This window comes from Danaus plexippus, chromosome 20, assembly GCF_018135715.1.
Source record: "Danaus plexippus chromosome 20, MEX_DaPlex, whole genome shotgun sequence".
Lineage (NCBI taxonomy): Eukaryota > Metazoa > Arthropoda > Insecta > Lepidoptera > Nymphalidae > Danaus > Danaus plexippus.
In genome coordinates, this window is record NC_083550.1 from 4,475,095 (window position 1) to 4,492,573 (window position 17,479).

The 17,479-nt window shown below is 34.6% G+C and overlaps 1 protein-coding gene across 9 annotated transcripts in view; it reads left to right on the forward strand.

The window, feature by feature from the left end:
- The first annotated feature begins 34 nt into the window (after window positions 1-34).
- Window positions 35-17,479, forward strand: part of LOC116773820 (trithorax group protein osa) — a 62,156-nt gene continuing 44,711 nt past the window's right edge. For 8 of the 9 annotated variants that reach the window (XM_032666315.2, XM_032666321.2, XM_032666323.2 and 5 more), the window contains exons 1-2: window positions 35-1,244; window positions 10,953-11,102. In XM_032666315.2, the coding sequence (XP_032522206.2) occupies window positions 699-1,244; window positions 10,953-11,102 (696 nt within the window). In that variant the 5' untranslated portion in view covers window positions 35-698. The remainder of the gene's footprint in view (window positions 1,245-10,952; window positions 11,103-17,479) is intronic. The other variant, XM_061523787.1, reaches the window with a different exon arrangement.

A 17,479-nucleotide genomic window follows, 5' to 3' on the forward strand; every position in this document is an offset into this window, starting at 1 on the left:
AATAGTCATAGCATTCTTGTTGTTGGTAGAACTGTAGTTACTACGTGGTTCGAGTATTGCGGAAATGTAAACATGCATAGATAATTTTTCTCCAATTTTCTCTATTTAGTGATTAGAGCATTAAAATTCTGTTGAATTTAATATACGACTCGAATTAAAAATTCCTCAAAATACAGAATAGTGCCTATCGCAACTACGGCACCTATATTTTTATTTTATCTCACCGAAGTGAAGATAGGCAGAAGCGTCGTCAAGCGCTGTAGAATTTCAAGTCCGCTAATGGCGGACGCTAATAATTTTGGAAGTTTCGTGATTCTATTGTTCTGTTTTTAAGTATTTCATCAATTTTATAGATAGGAATGAGTTTTGTAACAAGTGATTGGATCGGTAGTGTTATAATAAATGTGCAAGTGATATGAAATGAGTGATTTGAACATGACAAAAGCGCCCGCTAGATATGTAACCTTTTCCATAACCTCGTTTACGCGAATGGATTAGATATGTGATCGATGTGTGTGCAACGGTGAACGATTTTTCGTCAGATTTGCGTTACAATTTGTGCGAAGTTATTCGTCTTATTAGTGATGGAAGTGTCCGCGTCGCGGTTTTGCAATCCGACGCCCGTTTTCGATGTAACGTAAGTGAGCCGGTCGATCGCTAAAGCTAGTGTAAGCAGGGACGGCCGCCACCAGCCGAACATGGCTGCGACGCAGGCTGAGTCTCAGCGTGGCGAAGCGAACGTAGATCAGAATTCATCAGAACAGCTCAGTGAATCTCGGAACGCTTTATTACAAAACGGCACCGATAAGTCCATCGGGCGCGTACCGCCCGATGGCGTTGTGAACACAAAGAGTAAATCGCCCATGTCGGCCGATTCGGGTCCGCCACGCGACGCTGGAGAGGCGCCGGGCCACGACCGGGGCGGCGAGCGGCCGATACCGGACCAGTACAGCTCGTATCGTTATCCAGAAGGCGCAGATCCTTATTATGCTCAACGGCCAGGTTTTCCCGGCAAACCGAGGCCCCCGCCCCAGCAACGATTTTTCCCAGGACAAGCAGTGTCGCAGGCGCCAGGCCCTACGCCTACCTTGAATTCGTTGTTGCAATCTAGTGGAGCGCCTCCTCATCGGTACCCAAACAGCTACGATCAGCCCCCGGGTGGCTATGGACCTGCTCCCGGGTGGCCACCTCCTAGACCAATGCCACCGTACAATCCTCAAGGAAGCCCTTATAGAAATTCAACGGTGAGTGTTAAGCTTTTGTTTCAAAATTTGTATCACTTGATGTAGCTTTTTAGCACAAGAAATAGTTTTAAGAAATCCACCTAATTTAATTTTAATTATGAATGTGATGAAATGTTTACATCGAGTACAGTTTAATAGCTGTTTTGATTTCAATTTAAAAACAAATTACTATATTTTGAGTTAGTGGAGGTGTCTTATAAGATGTAAATTCATGTGTTTATTTTAAAAGTAAAGTTGGGAGATTATATTTGACCATTTTTATATTTACGGGGACAACACATTTTGCTATACACTGTTACGCTGAACTACTAACATTGCCGCTTATACATACATATGTGATTTTGGACACGGGTATTTGTTTTATAAGTTTATATAGAGAAAAGTATTATTAAAAGTAATATATTGGGGTTGTATATAATGTAAAAACAGTTAAATGCTCTGGTACTCTCTGGATGTTTAAATTAAATTCAAAATACTTATTAATTGTGATGATTGAAACCAAGGCAGTATGTATATATATATTGATAGAATTTCTAAAATAACAATCAATTCAGTAACTTAAAATTTTAACTTTTAGTTTAAAATTATGTTCCTAAAGTCAGTCATCTACTTCATGGATTTTAAATCTTGTTAAAAATTTCTGTGATATCATTTTAACATATTATATATGTTGGAGTTATCAAGATTTTTTTAAGTAGATTGATTATTTTGTAAATTTTGATACTTATGTATACAGCCATGTTCATAGAAAATTTGCCTTTGACTATAAATTTGGTAGACGAATGAGTGAAAAAGCCTTTTCAATAAAATACCCCACCTTTTGGTATGATATAGATTATTTTATCACTAAATTCAATTGAGGATGCAGCTAAGCAATCTCCAAACAACAAATAGCTCTTTTTCACTATAACTTGTGTCAGCAAATTGTTTTGCTGGTATTTCAAAATTTTTCTACAGTCTGCTCTTTTTTAACTATTAATTATAAGTTATTCTATTTGTATATATATACACCACTTCCTATATTTTCATTTTGTATAGTATTTTATCGAATATAAACTAATTTTCTATATAAATTGAAGCAAAGTTTATTTTTAATTGATAAGGGATTCGTTCAATCTAAAGCAAAATGACTGTCATCAGTCTGACTCACCATGAACTTTTTAGTCCATAGTTCATTATCAAATGTTATATCATCTGATGTGTGTACCTTCATCGATGCAATTATTGCAATTTCCTTGTTAATGACGAAGTCCACCAGGGAAATAATTTCCTAGTTTGACTGAAGGAATAAATAAATTTTATATGTAAATATTCCAAATATATTATTTTTTATATAAAAATCATTAATAACTATAATGCTTAATATATATTAAAATCGTTAATAACTATAATGACAAAGGTACGACTTAAAGTTGTGTTTATATTTATTTATTAGCTCTTTTGTTTTAATGTAATAGACATGTTTTAATAAAGTCAACAATTTTGAAGTGAATATTGCAAAGTTTTGGGGACCGATTCAAATAAAAGATTTTGAACAATGCTGTTATAAAGTAATAGATATGAACTAGTCAATAGTCAATTCTTTCATTATAAGATTTTTTAATAACATACAAATTTTTTTTTTATTTAAAATTAAAATAATAATACTATAATGAAATTAGAAAATTTGATTTAAGTATGGTGTAATATGAAATTACTTTAATAAAAAATCTTAATAGACTCAAATTTATGAAGTTGAAATATATATATTTTATAAAACCAGTTGCCTCTTGCAAACACTATACATAGTCTGTTATTCTAACAAATAAAATGAAAATTTTAAAATACATTTCATTTTTTTCTCATGCAAGTGTATTGAATATTGACATATACATACTTGCAAACTATGTCATGTGTAGTATATGTACTATAATGACATTTAGTAAGTAAATCAATTGGTGCTCTTGGATTAATGATCTTTTAAGAACCTAAAAAAACAATGTTCTTGTTTTATCTTATCTTATATCTATTATCTTCAGTAATTTTAGACACAGTAACTGTTATGACATTAGTAATTTTTATAGTTAAAAAGAAAATGTCAAAATAAAAGCTCATGAGTGCAAATTATTGTGATATTTTAGCATGATTGATGCAAGTTAGAGTAATTATCAGAATGGAGGGCTTTATGACCACTACGCTGCTTATGATCTCTGAATAACTCATAAAGAAAGTTGTTTTGAGTATCAATTGAAATCTGTCTCTGCAACAACTCTTTAACGTCCAAAAAATAATATGAATGCACACCGAATTTTTCCACGGCCATGTGTGTGTCGGTTGTCGGACGAAAAAAAAAAGAAAAAATTCTCGTGGAAGAATAACAAAGCTGGCCGTCGCTGTTAGCGGATATAAAAACGAAAGCGTACGACGATAGTGAAAGTTTGATGTGTAGGCAAATATAACTTGCTTCATAGCGGAGATTTGTGCGTTCGTCTCTCAATTACAGAACGGGGTAAAGTCGGTCGGGTTGCGGTGATTCGACGTCATTTCGCCGCTTCCACTCCTCGTACATACATTATGTAGAGGCTGCGGCGCCGGAATGTATTTGAGGGCATCAAAGTGAATGGAACTTGACGTTTGACACGTGTATCTCGTTATATATGGATAGGGTTTACTGTACACTGATTGAAAATGAAACGTATTTTGTTCGTTTTAACTTGTTACAACTATTTTAACAATTATTTGATGAATTAGAGAGAATTGTGCGTTACAGTTAAAATCTTGTCTATTTCACTATCCAGTGCTTCTCAAACCTGACTTATAAAATGTCCTATCAAATATTAAAGCAATTCAATTTAATTAATGAATCCTATGTCTATCGCAATTGAACTGATATTTGGATGTCAGTAAGAATTTTCTTTTTCGGTATTAAATCCTAGTCTTTTGATGTCGTTTAACAACTAGCCTCCATAAAACAATGCATCGAGCACGTGCTGTTTACACTTTAGAGTTCACATTCAAGGTCGTACGCATTTGTAAGGATGTACCTGTGTAGGTTGGCCGGCGAACAAATACCGGTTACGTAATACTGTCCTACTTCCCACGATGCAACCGCTCTTCACTCAAGGCTTTTTGAATTGCTCATTTATTGTTCAAAGGGGTTGGAACATTTCATACATTTTTTTTATATGCAGATTCGTAATTGGCTTTCGCTGGTTGCTTTTATTAAGATTATCCTTGTAAATCAGAACTGCCATCGACTGAGATTGAGATTAAAAATAATGAATTTCTATTTAATACTTTCTAAACTGTCATAAGCCTTTACTTAATGGTATTATAATGAGGTCTCACAACATTATGTAATTTTATCTTATTAAGTCACAATTATCGCTGCTCTGTTATCAAGCTAAAAATAGCTATTCTAATAATTCGATACACGATCATTGTCATTGAAATCGTTTTGACGATATGCTGATTAATTTATGAATGGCACCAATAAACAAGTGTTTTGAAATTAGTCATTTATCTCGGCATGTTGTTTACCCACAATCGTGTTAGATAGTTGTCGATAAGGAGACACGTGGTCGTGGGGTCGTCGACCCGACATACTCGTGCTCGCCGACAGCTCGGTAATAATAATAAAATGTTTCCGTGCGACTGGTTCAAGGGCGAGCCGCTGATATCGGCGCCCGCTATATTTAGATTTAGCTGTTCGATGTGGTAATACAGTGTGTTGTGCACTTGTTTTTGGCTTCCAATCTCATTTCCATATCCTGACGAACGATTTCATTCATACGTGTGCGTAGAAAGTTATGATACGTTACAGAGGTGACCAGATGAACGACATACGACACACGATAGTTAATATGTACAACATTTAGTTCGTGTTGGCATTGACACGTTTACAAGTAAGCGCCTTTAATTGTATCAATTAACATGTTAGTGATCGATATTCTATTCTGTTCGTATTTAGGGCGGTACGTTGCGGTGCGTACTGCAAGCCCGAGTAAATTTCGCTCTCACTTTCGTATCGCAATAGCGTTCTGTACATGAAAACGAGATGAATGGCCCGACTGAGACCGTGATGTGGATTTCGTAAAATCAATGTTAGCCGTCTCGGACCCGGCTGCTCGATTATCGTGTCATTGTGTGAGCTGGCCATATAATGGAACTCCGGGTTACCGTTTGTTGTCTAACTGAATGATTTAATGATTATCAAACTATGACCTACAATACTAAAGATGTAGTCATAGATTGTTTCTTATAGATACTTATATTGTAATATTGATTTGTATTAGTTCAACATAATGATCATTTTTAAATATACATTCATTGATGATACTAGTAATTATGTATTTACATTCATTGAAAACGCTTTGGTAATACGTAATTAATTTGATAATTACTGTGAGCCCCATTACATGTGGACTACTTGTGCGTAATTCCCGTATCCATAAGGTCAAGTTGAAACAATCTTACGTAATAATTTGTATAAGAGGGACCAAGCGTCAATCGTCACACAACCTGCATTCATTCATACATATTGTAATGGGGTCATTAAACCACCATGACGTCATGTAATTGCCGGCCCCTTTGCACGTCGTCTGTTGAAATCAAAACGTCGGATTAATAACAAGGGACCGACAAATAGGTCAAGCCCATTAACTTTTGTACGAAACCGCTAGACGGATATCTGTCCGCAAAAACGTTAATTAATCATGCGGCCTTTGTGATGTTTATGGATGTTATTGTTACGTAATTTACTTACAGCTTTGAATAACTTGCCTCAGGTGTAAAAACAGATATCCCTTTAATTATCATATTCTAATTAATGTGAATATAATTACGTGATGCAATGATTAACATTACAATCAATAATGTACGCGGACCATGATTGTCGTAAAACGCATTGATCGTTAATACTGTTAAGTCGCTTGTTATACGTTTTAAAGGAAATGAATTGCTTATGCTCATAACCTAGAAGGTTAAACGTCATGTTTAGCTTTTATGATATAAACGTATGACGTAACATACATCCATAAATATATATGAATGCAAAAGGGGCTATTGCCAAGGATCTCTGTCTGAACGCAATCAGAAAGGTAAATGACTCACACATACAAATACTTGAACATTTTTTCGGTCTACTCTAGTGATTTAAGCGAGATATTTGATATTTACTGGTAAGAAGTGTTAGCATTGTTTTTTTTAGATCGCACATGTTTTGATTTTAACTCGTTATTTTAATAATTCTCCCCTATATGTGAATTTTTTATGACATAACATCGATTTTTCAATTCAATCATCATGATAAAAATCAGAGGGAATCGGCGAATCTCTTGAGATATACTATGCACTGAATGTTTTAAACGAAGTAAGCGTCCATAATAGAAAAACCTGACTTGACGGAGGGGTAAATATTTTTAATCTCCGACTTGCCGGTGGTTACCTAACGGGCGGGCGTTCTGTACATTTAGTTATCTACGTCAAAGTTCACGACCGCCACTCTTATATACGTCAGATAGTATGTACCTAGAGGGAGTTCTTTATTGAACCGTCTTGGGTGGAAAAGGGGTCGCTTTATTAGGTCAGTAACACTTGTAATCCGTTTGTTTACACTTGTTGCGTGTGAGATATTGAACTCCACAAAGATATTTTGTTTGTAAAGGAATTATGCCATTAGTGTCTGTATATTTTTTACAAAAATGGATTTCTAAGGATTTCTTAAAAATTCCTGAAAATTTGTCTGAAGCTTTGGATATAAAGAATTAATAAAATTAATGAAAATCCTCGATTTCTATGAAGTTAAACGGATTAAGTACAATTTGTATAAAAACTTACATAGTCTGAGATTTAAGTACATTCTACCTGTTGCCTAATCCATCCGACAATGCACCTTCCGTTACCACAAGCCTGACATTCATCGGGGCTAGTGACGCCACGGACTGAAATAGCATGCATAATATGGTTCCATTTTAGTTACTATTTATAGAACTTTATAATTATATCGGTCGTATATGCATATAGTTCGCCGGTGGGTCCGTCGCCGTCATCGTATGACGTTAACACGGCCGTTACATAATATCACAGCACTTGTACTACGATAACAGATTACGTTCCATGTTAATGAAATGTAATGTATTATTTCTATATATTATTACTACAGTCAGTGATTGATATATTCTTGCGCGGGTCTGTACGCGTGTAGTTTGTAGCACGCGTCAACACAGGAAGGATGATTGTGATGAATACTTTAACGTCCTATTGTTGATTCCGGTACATATATAAAAAGTAAACCGGTCAGCGTGCCTTTTATCCTTTGACGCGGGAGCTCATTGAAATGAACTAATAATAGTAATAACAGTAAATCCCGTCTCATTCTTTTTTAACTTTTTCATCCACAACACACTTATTCTCTGGCTTTTTGTAGATACGCAAAAGGGATAGCCCGACGGCGTTTAATATGTAAGAAGAAGGCAAGGTTACACTCACACAAGTACAATACGGGATGCGCATGTAGTCAAGGGAATCCCCAACTTTTTACAAACACAATCACAGAGTTATGTAATGTTTGCTCATATCCGCAAGCGTACACCGCCAGTAACTGTTTGTCTGAATGTCTATATTATATATACATATATATTATCAACCTCTTGCATTAGTCATAACTCGCAGGTCATTAACATTTCTGTTGTAAACTGTTTACTTTTACACATTTATATTGCTTCGATGTCCTTGACGACGTGTGGCAATCAGAATAATTTAGTTGATTTCAAATTGTTTACATAATTGTCATTGGTATTAATTAACGTTCTTATTTGTTATACAACAGCCAACATTGTGTAATATTATTGGTACGATTAAACTTGTTTATTATTGTTAAGGTGTCTTGATATGTTTTATCTGAAATTGATGGGACTACATTTATCTGTGTTTCGCTGTCCTTGTTATTATTTCTGGTTATCAAGAAATAGATAATCTGATTGTTTTGTTTGTATGAATTTAGCTCATATTACGGTTGTCCTGTATCAAGGTTTCTATTAAATAAACTGAGTCTTAGGAGAGGGGCCCTAGTTACTCTACTAATAAAACAAGATCATTGTGTATCTTCAGTTGATATCTTAATGGTATAATGATACTTTAACAGTGTTAAATAATCATTTAGATTAACTTAATATCACAATTCATTTGTTGCATTTTATAAAAGAATATTGTCAGTTTTCATTCTGTAATATAAATACTCCGTACAATGTATTCAATGTTTAAGTATAAATGAAGTAAGTGTCATGCAAGTGTTAACACGGGCGGGCCGACCTGCCAGGAATCCGGTCGCATACCTAACGGTTTGCACTTGCACTGTCTCATTTGATGCAATGCAGTCGCAACGACCCACAATATTATATCTAATTAAATATGCCCGCCGGCTTCATTCATGAACGGCTACCTGCTTTTATTCAGGTTATCGCTTTAACCTGCTTTTGTAAATAGAAGCCTTGATCGTGTTTATGTCGGCGAGAAATCAAACGTTATTATATAATCCTTTAACGTATTCGATACAATTCAAACTTACTTTACTCCTGATGTTAATGAAAATAAATATGTTTGACTTTAAGTTTTTTTTTTAAATTGATCTTCTATTCAACTGTTACGTCAGTTTCAATTAAGAAATGAATATTTATTGGTCTTAACATATTTGCAAATTAACGACAAAGTATGGTCCCGATAAAACTTTTTTTTTTGTTTTACTGAATACCCAATTTACTTCTGGACTCTCCTTTTAACTGTAGTAATAAAGATATGAAATTTTTATAGTCACTCCTATTTAATCACTGAAAAATAAATACATAGTTAAATCAGTGTATTTAGGTACTATATAAGTCGTATGGGACTAAAATTATTTATTATGCCCCTGGCAATTATATATGGCTGATGATCGCGTTGTTTTACAATTCGATGTTAAATCAGTTAAACAAAAATAATTTTAGTGCTGTTATCTGTTTTTTAATATCTGTATTTACTTCCTTTTAATCGATATTTTGTATCGTTATAATTAAGTAGCTAATATTTCACACAATACTGGGATATCTAAAAAATATTAAGTCATAAGACATGTTCTTCGTAAGTGTAACGTAATCGACGAGGTAAATACATTTTTATGGCTCTCGTACTACGCATAAATGATTTCAAACCTCACAACAACCCCTCACATTAAATGAACTTTTACAAAGTTCTTGAAAAGGTATCTGAGTCAATAGGTCAATTTTGAAATGGATTTATTATAAAGAAACTCCTGCCTGAAATGTCATAGTTTTAAATGTAAGGATGAGATTATATGATGTTTCTTTGTTTTATCGATCATCATTATAGCGGAGTAGCAAATGGGTCGTTAAATTCGTGTAACGTTACATTGATTGAAATGCATTGTGTTGTCTTTCATATGAAAGCGATGCGTGTAGCGCTAATATAGGTGCGTGGCGTGTTGAGGTATGCGCGAGCTGCGCAACCTACCCGCAGGTTAATTACTGCATAAATCAATACGGATGTCGCCCTGTGTGGTGCCTCTTTGTTCCAAAAGACTGGAGATGCGAGGCCCGTCTCAGTGGTTCCAGCTCCAAGGTATCGCTGGGTCGGATGATTACTTATTAACGTAGGTGGAGGAGGCTGGCTGGCGCGGGCGGGCCGCTAGCAGTAGGTACGCGGTGCGATCGATGCAGTGTCCGCCAATAGCGCGACGACCGCCCCGCCGCGCACCCCTCGCATCCCCTCGAAACCCCTCGCCGCACACCCCCCGCCCCCGCCCGCGCACATCGCTACCCTCACCCCCCCAACACACCGCCCTTATAAATCATTGAATCCGTTATAAAACACCCCGATGTTCGTAAAAATGTAAGTCTAATTGGTGAACAAACGGATCATATCGCCTGGTCCTAACAGCTCCTGAACGTCGAGTCTTGTATCGAACGTCCTCTCTAGATGTAAAACATTCGATCAAAGGATACCGAACGATTCCCGGAGCTCGTTTTGCATCCGAGCACGGCTCGTACGGAATAATTAAATTTTCATCATAGAACAAAATGAGAACTGAAAACTGAAACGGGCGGCGTCATTGTAGGCACAGAGAATTACTTTGGACGTCAATTATTTAGATGCGATATCTGTAGGAAAATTTATATAACAATAAAGCATTTGTATTTTTTTAGGGAGTTATTCGTTACTTAAAGAGTTTCATCACGGATTGTTTATTTTTAAGCATCTGTTTCGCTGAGTTGATAAATTTAGGGGATAGGAGATTGCATTAGCTTCTGAGGGTTTGAGTACTAATAAGTGGCACCATGACTGCCTTTTTGATTGGTGGGATCTTTATTATGCAATAAAATTCATTTATATATTTATTGGTAATAGATTTTTGAAAAGAAAAATGTAAAAAGAAGATATGGTTGAACAAAAAAAAAGTAGTGCTGTAATTTAAATTAAATGATAGTCAAATATGACGTTATTAAATAACGAGGCACACCAGATTTTTTAGAAGTTGAACGAAAATTAACTACGGCTATGAATTTAATGCATTCATAAACAGTTTTAATTAAATATAAAGAAAAGCACAGCTAGCTCTAATTAACGAGTCGTAAACAAGTGTGGGTTTATATGTGTATAATTTATGTAATACTTCCATTGTTTTCATGATGTATTCATAATTTGTTTGATATCGATATATTTCATTATCTATTACAGCCACCTCGTGGCTACGGGCCTCCGTACGGGTCCGGAGCGCCCGGGGGTCAGCAGGCCCCCGGAGCGTACGGTCCACCGGGTTCCTACCAGCCGAGGTACCCGCCAGGACCGCCGGGGCCTCCCAACTCGAGACCGCCTTTCACACATCAGGTATGTACAGGAATTTAAAAAGATTGTTACCTCCAAGTATCGAATTACTTTTTTTTTTGCTTTATACCCACTGTCGATTTTAATTGTTGTCAATAAAAGAGGTAGGAAGAATAAGTAAATTCGATTTTATTTTCAATAATAAAAGATCTAGTTATGTGTATGTAACAAATACACTGCTTCTGTAACTGTTATAAAAATATATCTTCGGTTAAGTTGTAAAGGTGTAATAGATGTAACTTTTTGACTAAAAAAATATTTTCAACAAGTAACTGCTATTTTCATATTGTCAAATAACTCAGTTCTGAATCCTTAAACGCGCTCATTAGAATTTAATTATGAATTTACTTAAGAATATTTTTACTGCCCCCATTCTCAGTTTATAGTACACAGCGAAACCATAATAATGAAATGTATTTGCTTATTACCTCACTAATTACAAACGGTAAAAAAACTATGCCGGCCTAACTGCTATGCTTTGATTACTTTAATTTTGAATCGCATTTTACGACTCGGTATTCCGTTAAACAGATTATAAATCGGACATTGTTGTTCCAATGCAATAGTTATATATTTTCGATGTATTTGTTCTGTAAGAAATTTAAATATTTTATGAATCCATACTATTGACATTGTGATATATTGAATTATATGGGTCCGTATAGAAAGAAATACGTTTTAAACACGTTTTATTCTGATTTATTTTGCGGAAATTTGAAACTTTAAAAAATATGACTATCTCAGAGGTATGCATTTGGCTATTAATTTTTATAGACTAGCAAAATATGTTGGCAAATGTAAAAAACTTGATCGATTTTTTTTAACGCGGTAGATTTTTAAGTGTTTTGTAATGTCCAAAAAACTTTTTAATGGAAAAATAATAATGTACCAGAAAGGTACAAAACACGGATTTTTTACGAAATATAATAACCGTTTATATGAAATAAATCAAATTATTTTTGTTTTCTTATTATTATATTTTATAAGTCGTAACCGCATGGCGCACATTGGTCTATGAACTCGTACTGTTTATTACACTTACAAATATCCGTGAAATATAACAAGCAAAAGAATAAATAATTACTTTAACATAATTTTGTATATTAATATTATAAAACATATTTCTTTAAGCTGTCCGAGTGAAGAAACTTAGCATTTTAATGTGCCTGCAGCGAGACGTTATCTAAAGCCAAGTTAAGTTGCCCCGGTATTGCTTTATTAAAAATCCGAAGTCTCCCCACCGCACACCTAGATAAGTGCGCTGAGGTTGAAAATTTATAAACGTTCCACTTTTATAGACACTAGATGTAAAGAAAATCATTATATTTACAATAACAATATTTTTACTAACTATGATCTCGTTATACCCCATAAGTATCTATACAATTATTAACATCATAATATATAGAACATGGCAAAGCTTGAACAAAAGCAGAGCCGTTTAAAAACGTTGAATATAGTCGTATTACACGATATTCAAGTCCGAAACTAGAGAGCCTCGAACATTTCTCAGAATCGTTGAGCCGGCGGCGCGTCGGAGCCTCATCCACTCACGTGAACATAAACGCTCTATCATACTTTAGAAACTCGTTACGCCAACTGAGTCTCTATTCGGAATATCCTAAGTTCTATTTTCGCTTGATCTTATGATGCCTGGGTGACGTAAGCCGCTTCTCGCTAGCTGACGTAAGCTCGTTGTGCAACGAAGCCGGAGGAGGTACGGTTTTGAAGCAGGGCCGTTGAAGCGAACTCGTCTAGAAGTCGCTGTTGGCAAAAAATGTATATCTTAAATATGAACAAGGTCGGCTTTAGTTCATACCTCGTGAATAGTAAACTTCAGCAGTAACAAATATACAAACTGTAGGTATTCACGTTGAAATGTTAAGTTGTTTACTTGTAGCAGTAAAAACTTACATTAAATTACATGACATATGCACCAATTAACGTAGGTGTGACGTCATCGCTAATTAATAATAAAAATTATTAAAGAAATAAATAGGAATACTATAATTTACCATCGTTTAGGACAATGAAACGTACATCAGATATTTTGGCTGAAGGGGAGTCTTTTTAGGCTAAAATAATGAGCAAGTGACTTGTTCACAGGAATGGGTACATGTTTATAAAACCATATATATATATATATATTGAACATATAATTAACAACAATATACTCGTTACCTGGCAAACATATATGTGTATAACTTTGCTATAAATGTGAGTTAAATACAAACCTTTATTTATTAACTAACTAACATTAAAGAAAACTTAAAATAACAAAACCAGCTGATTAGAGTCATTACGATTTCTTCAATACATTCTATAAGATAGACGTACAAGTGTATTATGAGAAAAATTTATGGAACTACAGCGTTTGTCGAGCAAACAGCAAAGCTGATATAATGAGGAGGGAAAGGAATGTTTTTTCTCTTATTTTATGCATCTAAAATACATTTATTACGTATGCATATCAAATATATGACGAGAGAATTATATGAAGCTAGCCCGAAACAAAAACATAATTATTATTTTATATATATGTTTTAGGACTCATAGTGGATCACATGTATGTATATTGGTATTGATTTCAAAGCTTTTTTAGCCCGCACTCTATGATGAGTGTCTTCGAGGTACACAAATATCATCGTTTCATATGTACGTAAAGAAATAGGTAATTATAGATATTCTGTTCATAGGGAAACATAATTGACAAAATCGGATAGTATTTTGTAGGAGTTACGACGGATGAAATAGAACTGAATAATTTTCAACTTTGAAAACCTTCAAACCCGTCTCATATGATCTAAAACAAAGTCGACGTGTCTGACAAACTAAACGCAAAATATAGTACAAGTAATAGCGATAAGATTGATTAAGGTGTCACATCTCTCAGATATCTTGATTGTATTAATTTCCTAATATTAAACGAGCTCTGTTAATATATGTCAATTGTAATTATTTCACAATAGAAATGTTTAAATTTTATTAATTGTCTTCATTTTCGATTACAATAATGTGTTCTCATTCCTTTTCCTGAACTCATTGACATCAATAGCTAAATAATAAAAGCTGCATAGCTTACTTTCTCGTATTTGTAACATACCTACACATTGATTGCTCGCTATTTACGGAAGATGTCTGTACTCTGTATAGTACGATTTTTTGTACAGTTTGGTAAACGGGAAATTTAAATGTGTATGTATTTGGTAATAAATAAATTGCAGAAATGGGTTGTTTTGAAATTTTTGTTTGCCGAAACGTTACTACGGCACCTTAGATAAATCCAACCGAAATATCTTGTTCTATTTGCCCACCATAACGATTATTTACATATATTTACATCAAATTTTTCATTTTCAAACACTATAAATCAATCGTGTTAACCTTTTAAACGATAATATTGTATGTGTTAACAATCTGGATTCAAGATGTTCCTTCTAGAATCTACACGATCATAAAAAGCATCAATATTAAGGCAACTGAATCTATAAACATTTTCTCCAATTAAACACTGTATCATAAAATTTTATCTATTTTAATGTACAATTTTAAACAATACTATTTTATATATTTTTTCAGCTATAACAAAAGTGATAGGTTTTTATTTTATTATGTCTCATTAAATTGATTCTCTCCATATCATGCTTGTAACATTTTAAAGTTACGTTTGATTGTCAGTGTGTCAGATCTTTATCTTTAGTCTTTATTACTTCATACATTTATAATAGTAGTATTTTGTCATATCATCGTTTTAACCGCTATTGACGTATGATTTAAACTAATTAACTATTTAGTGTATAGTTTTTATTGAATAATTATATGCGACATGTACATATATATATGTTTGTCGATTGTTAATATTTTAATGTTGTATTTCTATATATTAAATAAAGTTACATGAACGGACAACAAATATAACGAAATAAGTGTAATTTACGTTTATGTGTTGTAGCTGGTCGCATTGGTGATTTATATGGTTTCATTGTACAGTGCAGTGTAGACTGTAGACCACTTCACGTTATTAGTACTGCCGCTGTCATGTGACTAAATACGAACTCGCGGACAGAGCCATGCTGATATTGTTTCGTCTTTGTACATATCCCTCGCGTCGATAGTTTAGGAATCTTTTTATTATCTGCACTGTGACAGTTTTTTGACAAAACTATTGTTTTAATGGTAACGGCATCGATTGTCTCCGTTCAGATTTTTCCAATATCCCAGCATTATCACATTATTCAAAGGCATGGCTCTGTAAAATTGTCAGGGGGTATCTCGAGTGTATGCTTGTATACAATGGGCTTGGTGATACGGGCCGCATCCGAGTGCAATGAATGCGACGACGGTTTCAAGGGCGCGCCTCAGGTGATGACGTACGATACGCGCACCCCACCGCCACACCCTCCACCCTCCACACCCGCGGGTGTACCGTCACCCACCTAATAATGCACGTCTGCGCCCCGTCTGCCGCGTCCGAACCCGATGCAACCTTGAGTGCTCTCCGCAACGAGCCCCCGTGAACGTGCCTTTTGCTATACAAAATTACCCACTTTAAAAGAACAATGCTCTCTGACAGCGATGATGAGGGTGTCATCTCAGCAGTTAACCAGCTCGGAGGATTATCTCCAACATCTGCTGTAATAATTTGACGTTATACCTGTGACGTCAAACACGTGGAGGACACCGGCTTACCACTTATTTAGTATTTCAATTGTTAAGTAACAGTTCTGAGAAAATAGAGATGAGAAGCATCTAATTACCATTATAATAGTGAGGGTGAATAGGCAGGGCGGCGGAGGCCCCGTCAGCTGAGTGAAAATGAAAGTAAACAGAACTCGGTCAAAGGGTTTGTACTCAACCTACCCGCAATATTTATGTGGGTACCAGGGGGCCTCCCCACACCCGATCCAGTCACCCACCTTTGATGGATTGGTTGGCGACCGGCGCGAATACAGCCAAGCTACACGACCGACTTCAGTCCCCATTTCCTGTTTCGAAGAGAAAAACTTTTAAAACCCGAATTATTATTCAGCGAAAGTTCTTGGAATTCTTTATGTTTTGTTTTCGCCACGGTCGCCTCACCGCCACCTACCCTACCTCCATCCCCATTCAAATTATTCCGATGACATGATCGTCAAAACAATTCTAAACGTTTTCATTCGTCTCATTTATTTATACAGTTTAAATATAATCTTGACGAAATTGCTTCTGTAAATATAAACGATCCTTAATCATCAAACATACAATTTTAATTTAAAAACATTCAGTAAAGGTTACTTAAGTTTTTTAAGTTAAAATGTCGAGTCACTGTATAGCTACAGTCTATACCTATCGGTCAGGTGAACCGTTTATTGACGAGCTAGACTTAATATATCCAATTACAAAGTGTAGACCCTCGGACTGTCCCCTACCTGAGTGTAACACTCAATCCTCTTTAAGCTGATTAAAACATTAGCATCTGGTATAATTTCAATATCTCGCTGTCATTGTTATTTACAGATTATGATATAGTCATTTATAATTATGGAAAAGAACTCGGTTCCACATTCATCTATGTTATCTAATAGTTCAAAATATTCATTAAATTATTATTTCGTGAACACATAGGTCTAAGTATGAAATAGAACATAGAGATGATATGAAATATATATATTTTGGAATTAAATCAAAAATCAATTTCAAACCAAATTCTTCCTTATCTATTTCGTAGAACCAAAAAAGTATGGAAACCAATAATAGGTATAAAAAATGATTCCCAAAAATGATTGTATTAAAAAAATAGCTAGAAGACAATGTCATAGAGGTAGTTGTTAAATGCACTTACATTGTAATACATCAACACATTTTAATATTTACTGTTGTGTACCAAGTAACAACTATAATTTGTATGAAGATAAATAGGTTTCTGTTCATTGTTTTATAACGTAATTGTAAAGTAAATGAAAAAGTAAAAGGACTGTTTTTTAAATTTTGTCCTCTATCTCGGAAGTTATTAGATAAACGATGACTCATCATATTCTAAACTTAAATCGACATATTGTTTTTGTGTTCAGCTTGTTTAAAAATAACTTTGTCTATGTGTAATATTTGTTGAAGCGTGACTTTTATCTTGTTTCATCTAAGAAAAACACTGTATAAAATGAAATAAAACATCATATATTCTTTGAATGAAACAAAGCAGTCCCATTTTCAGATATGATTCTGTCTTATATAACATTAAAACAGTATTCTGGATTGGTTTTATTATGAAATAATTGACTAGTATAAAAGTGATACAAATAACAGCTATATTTATAGCTGGTTGTGTTGCATTTCAAAGGTGAATGCCAAAGCGGGATCTGTTTACAGTCTTGTTGAGTGACGCAGATGTCGTCCAACGGTGA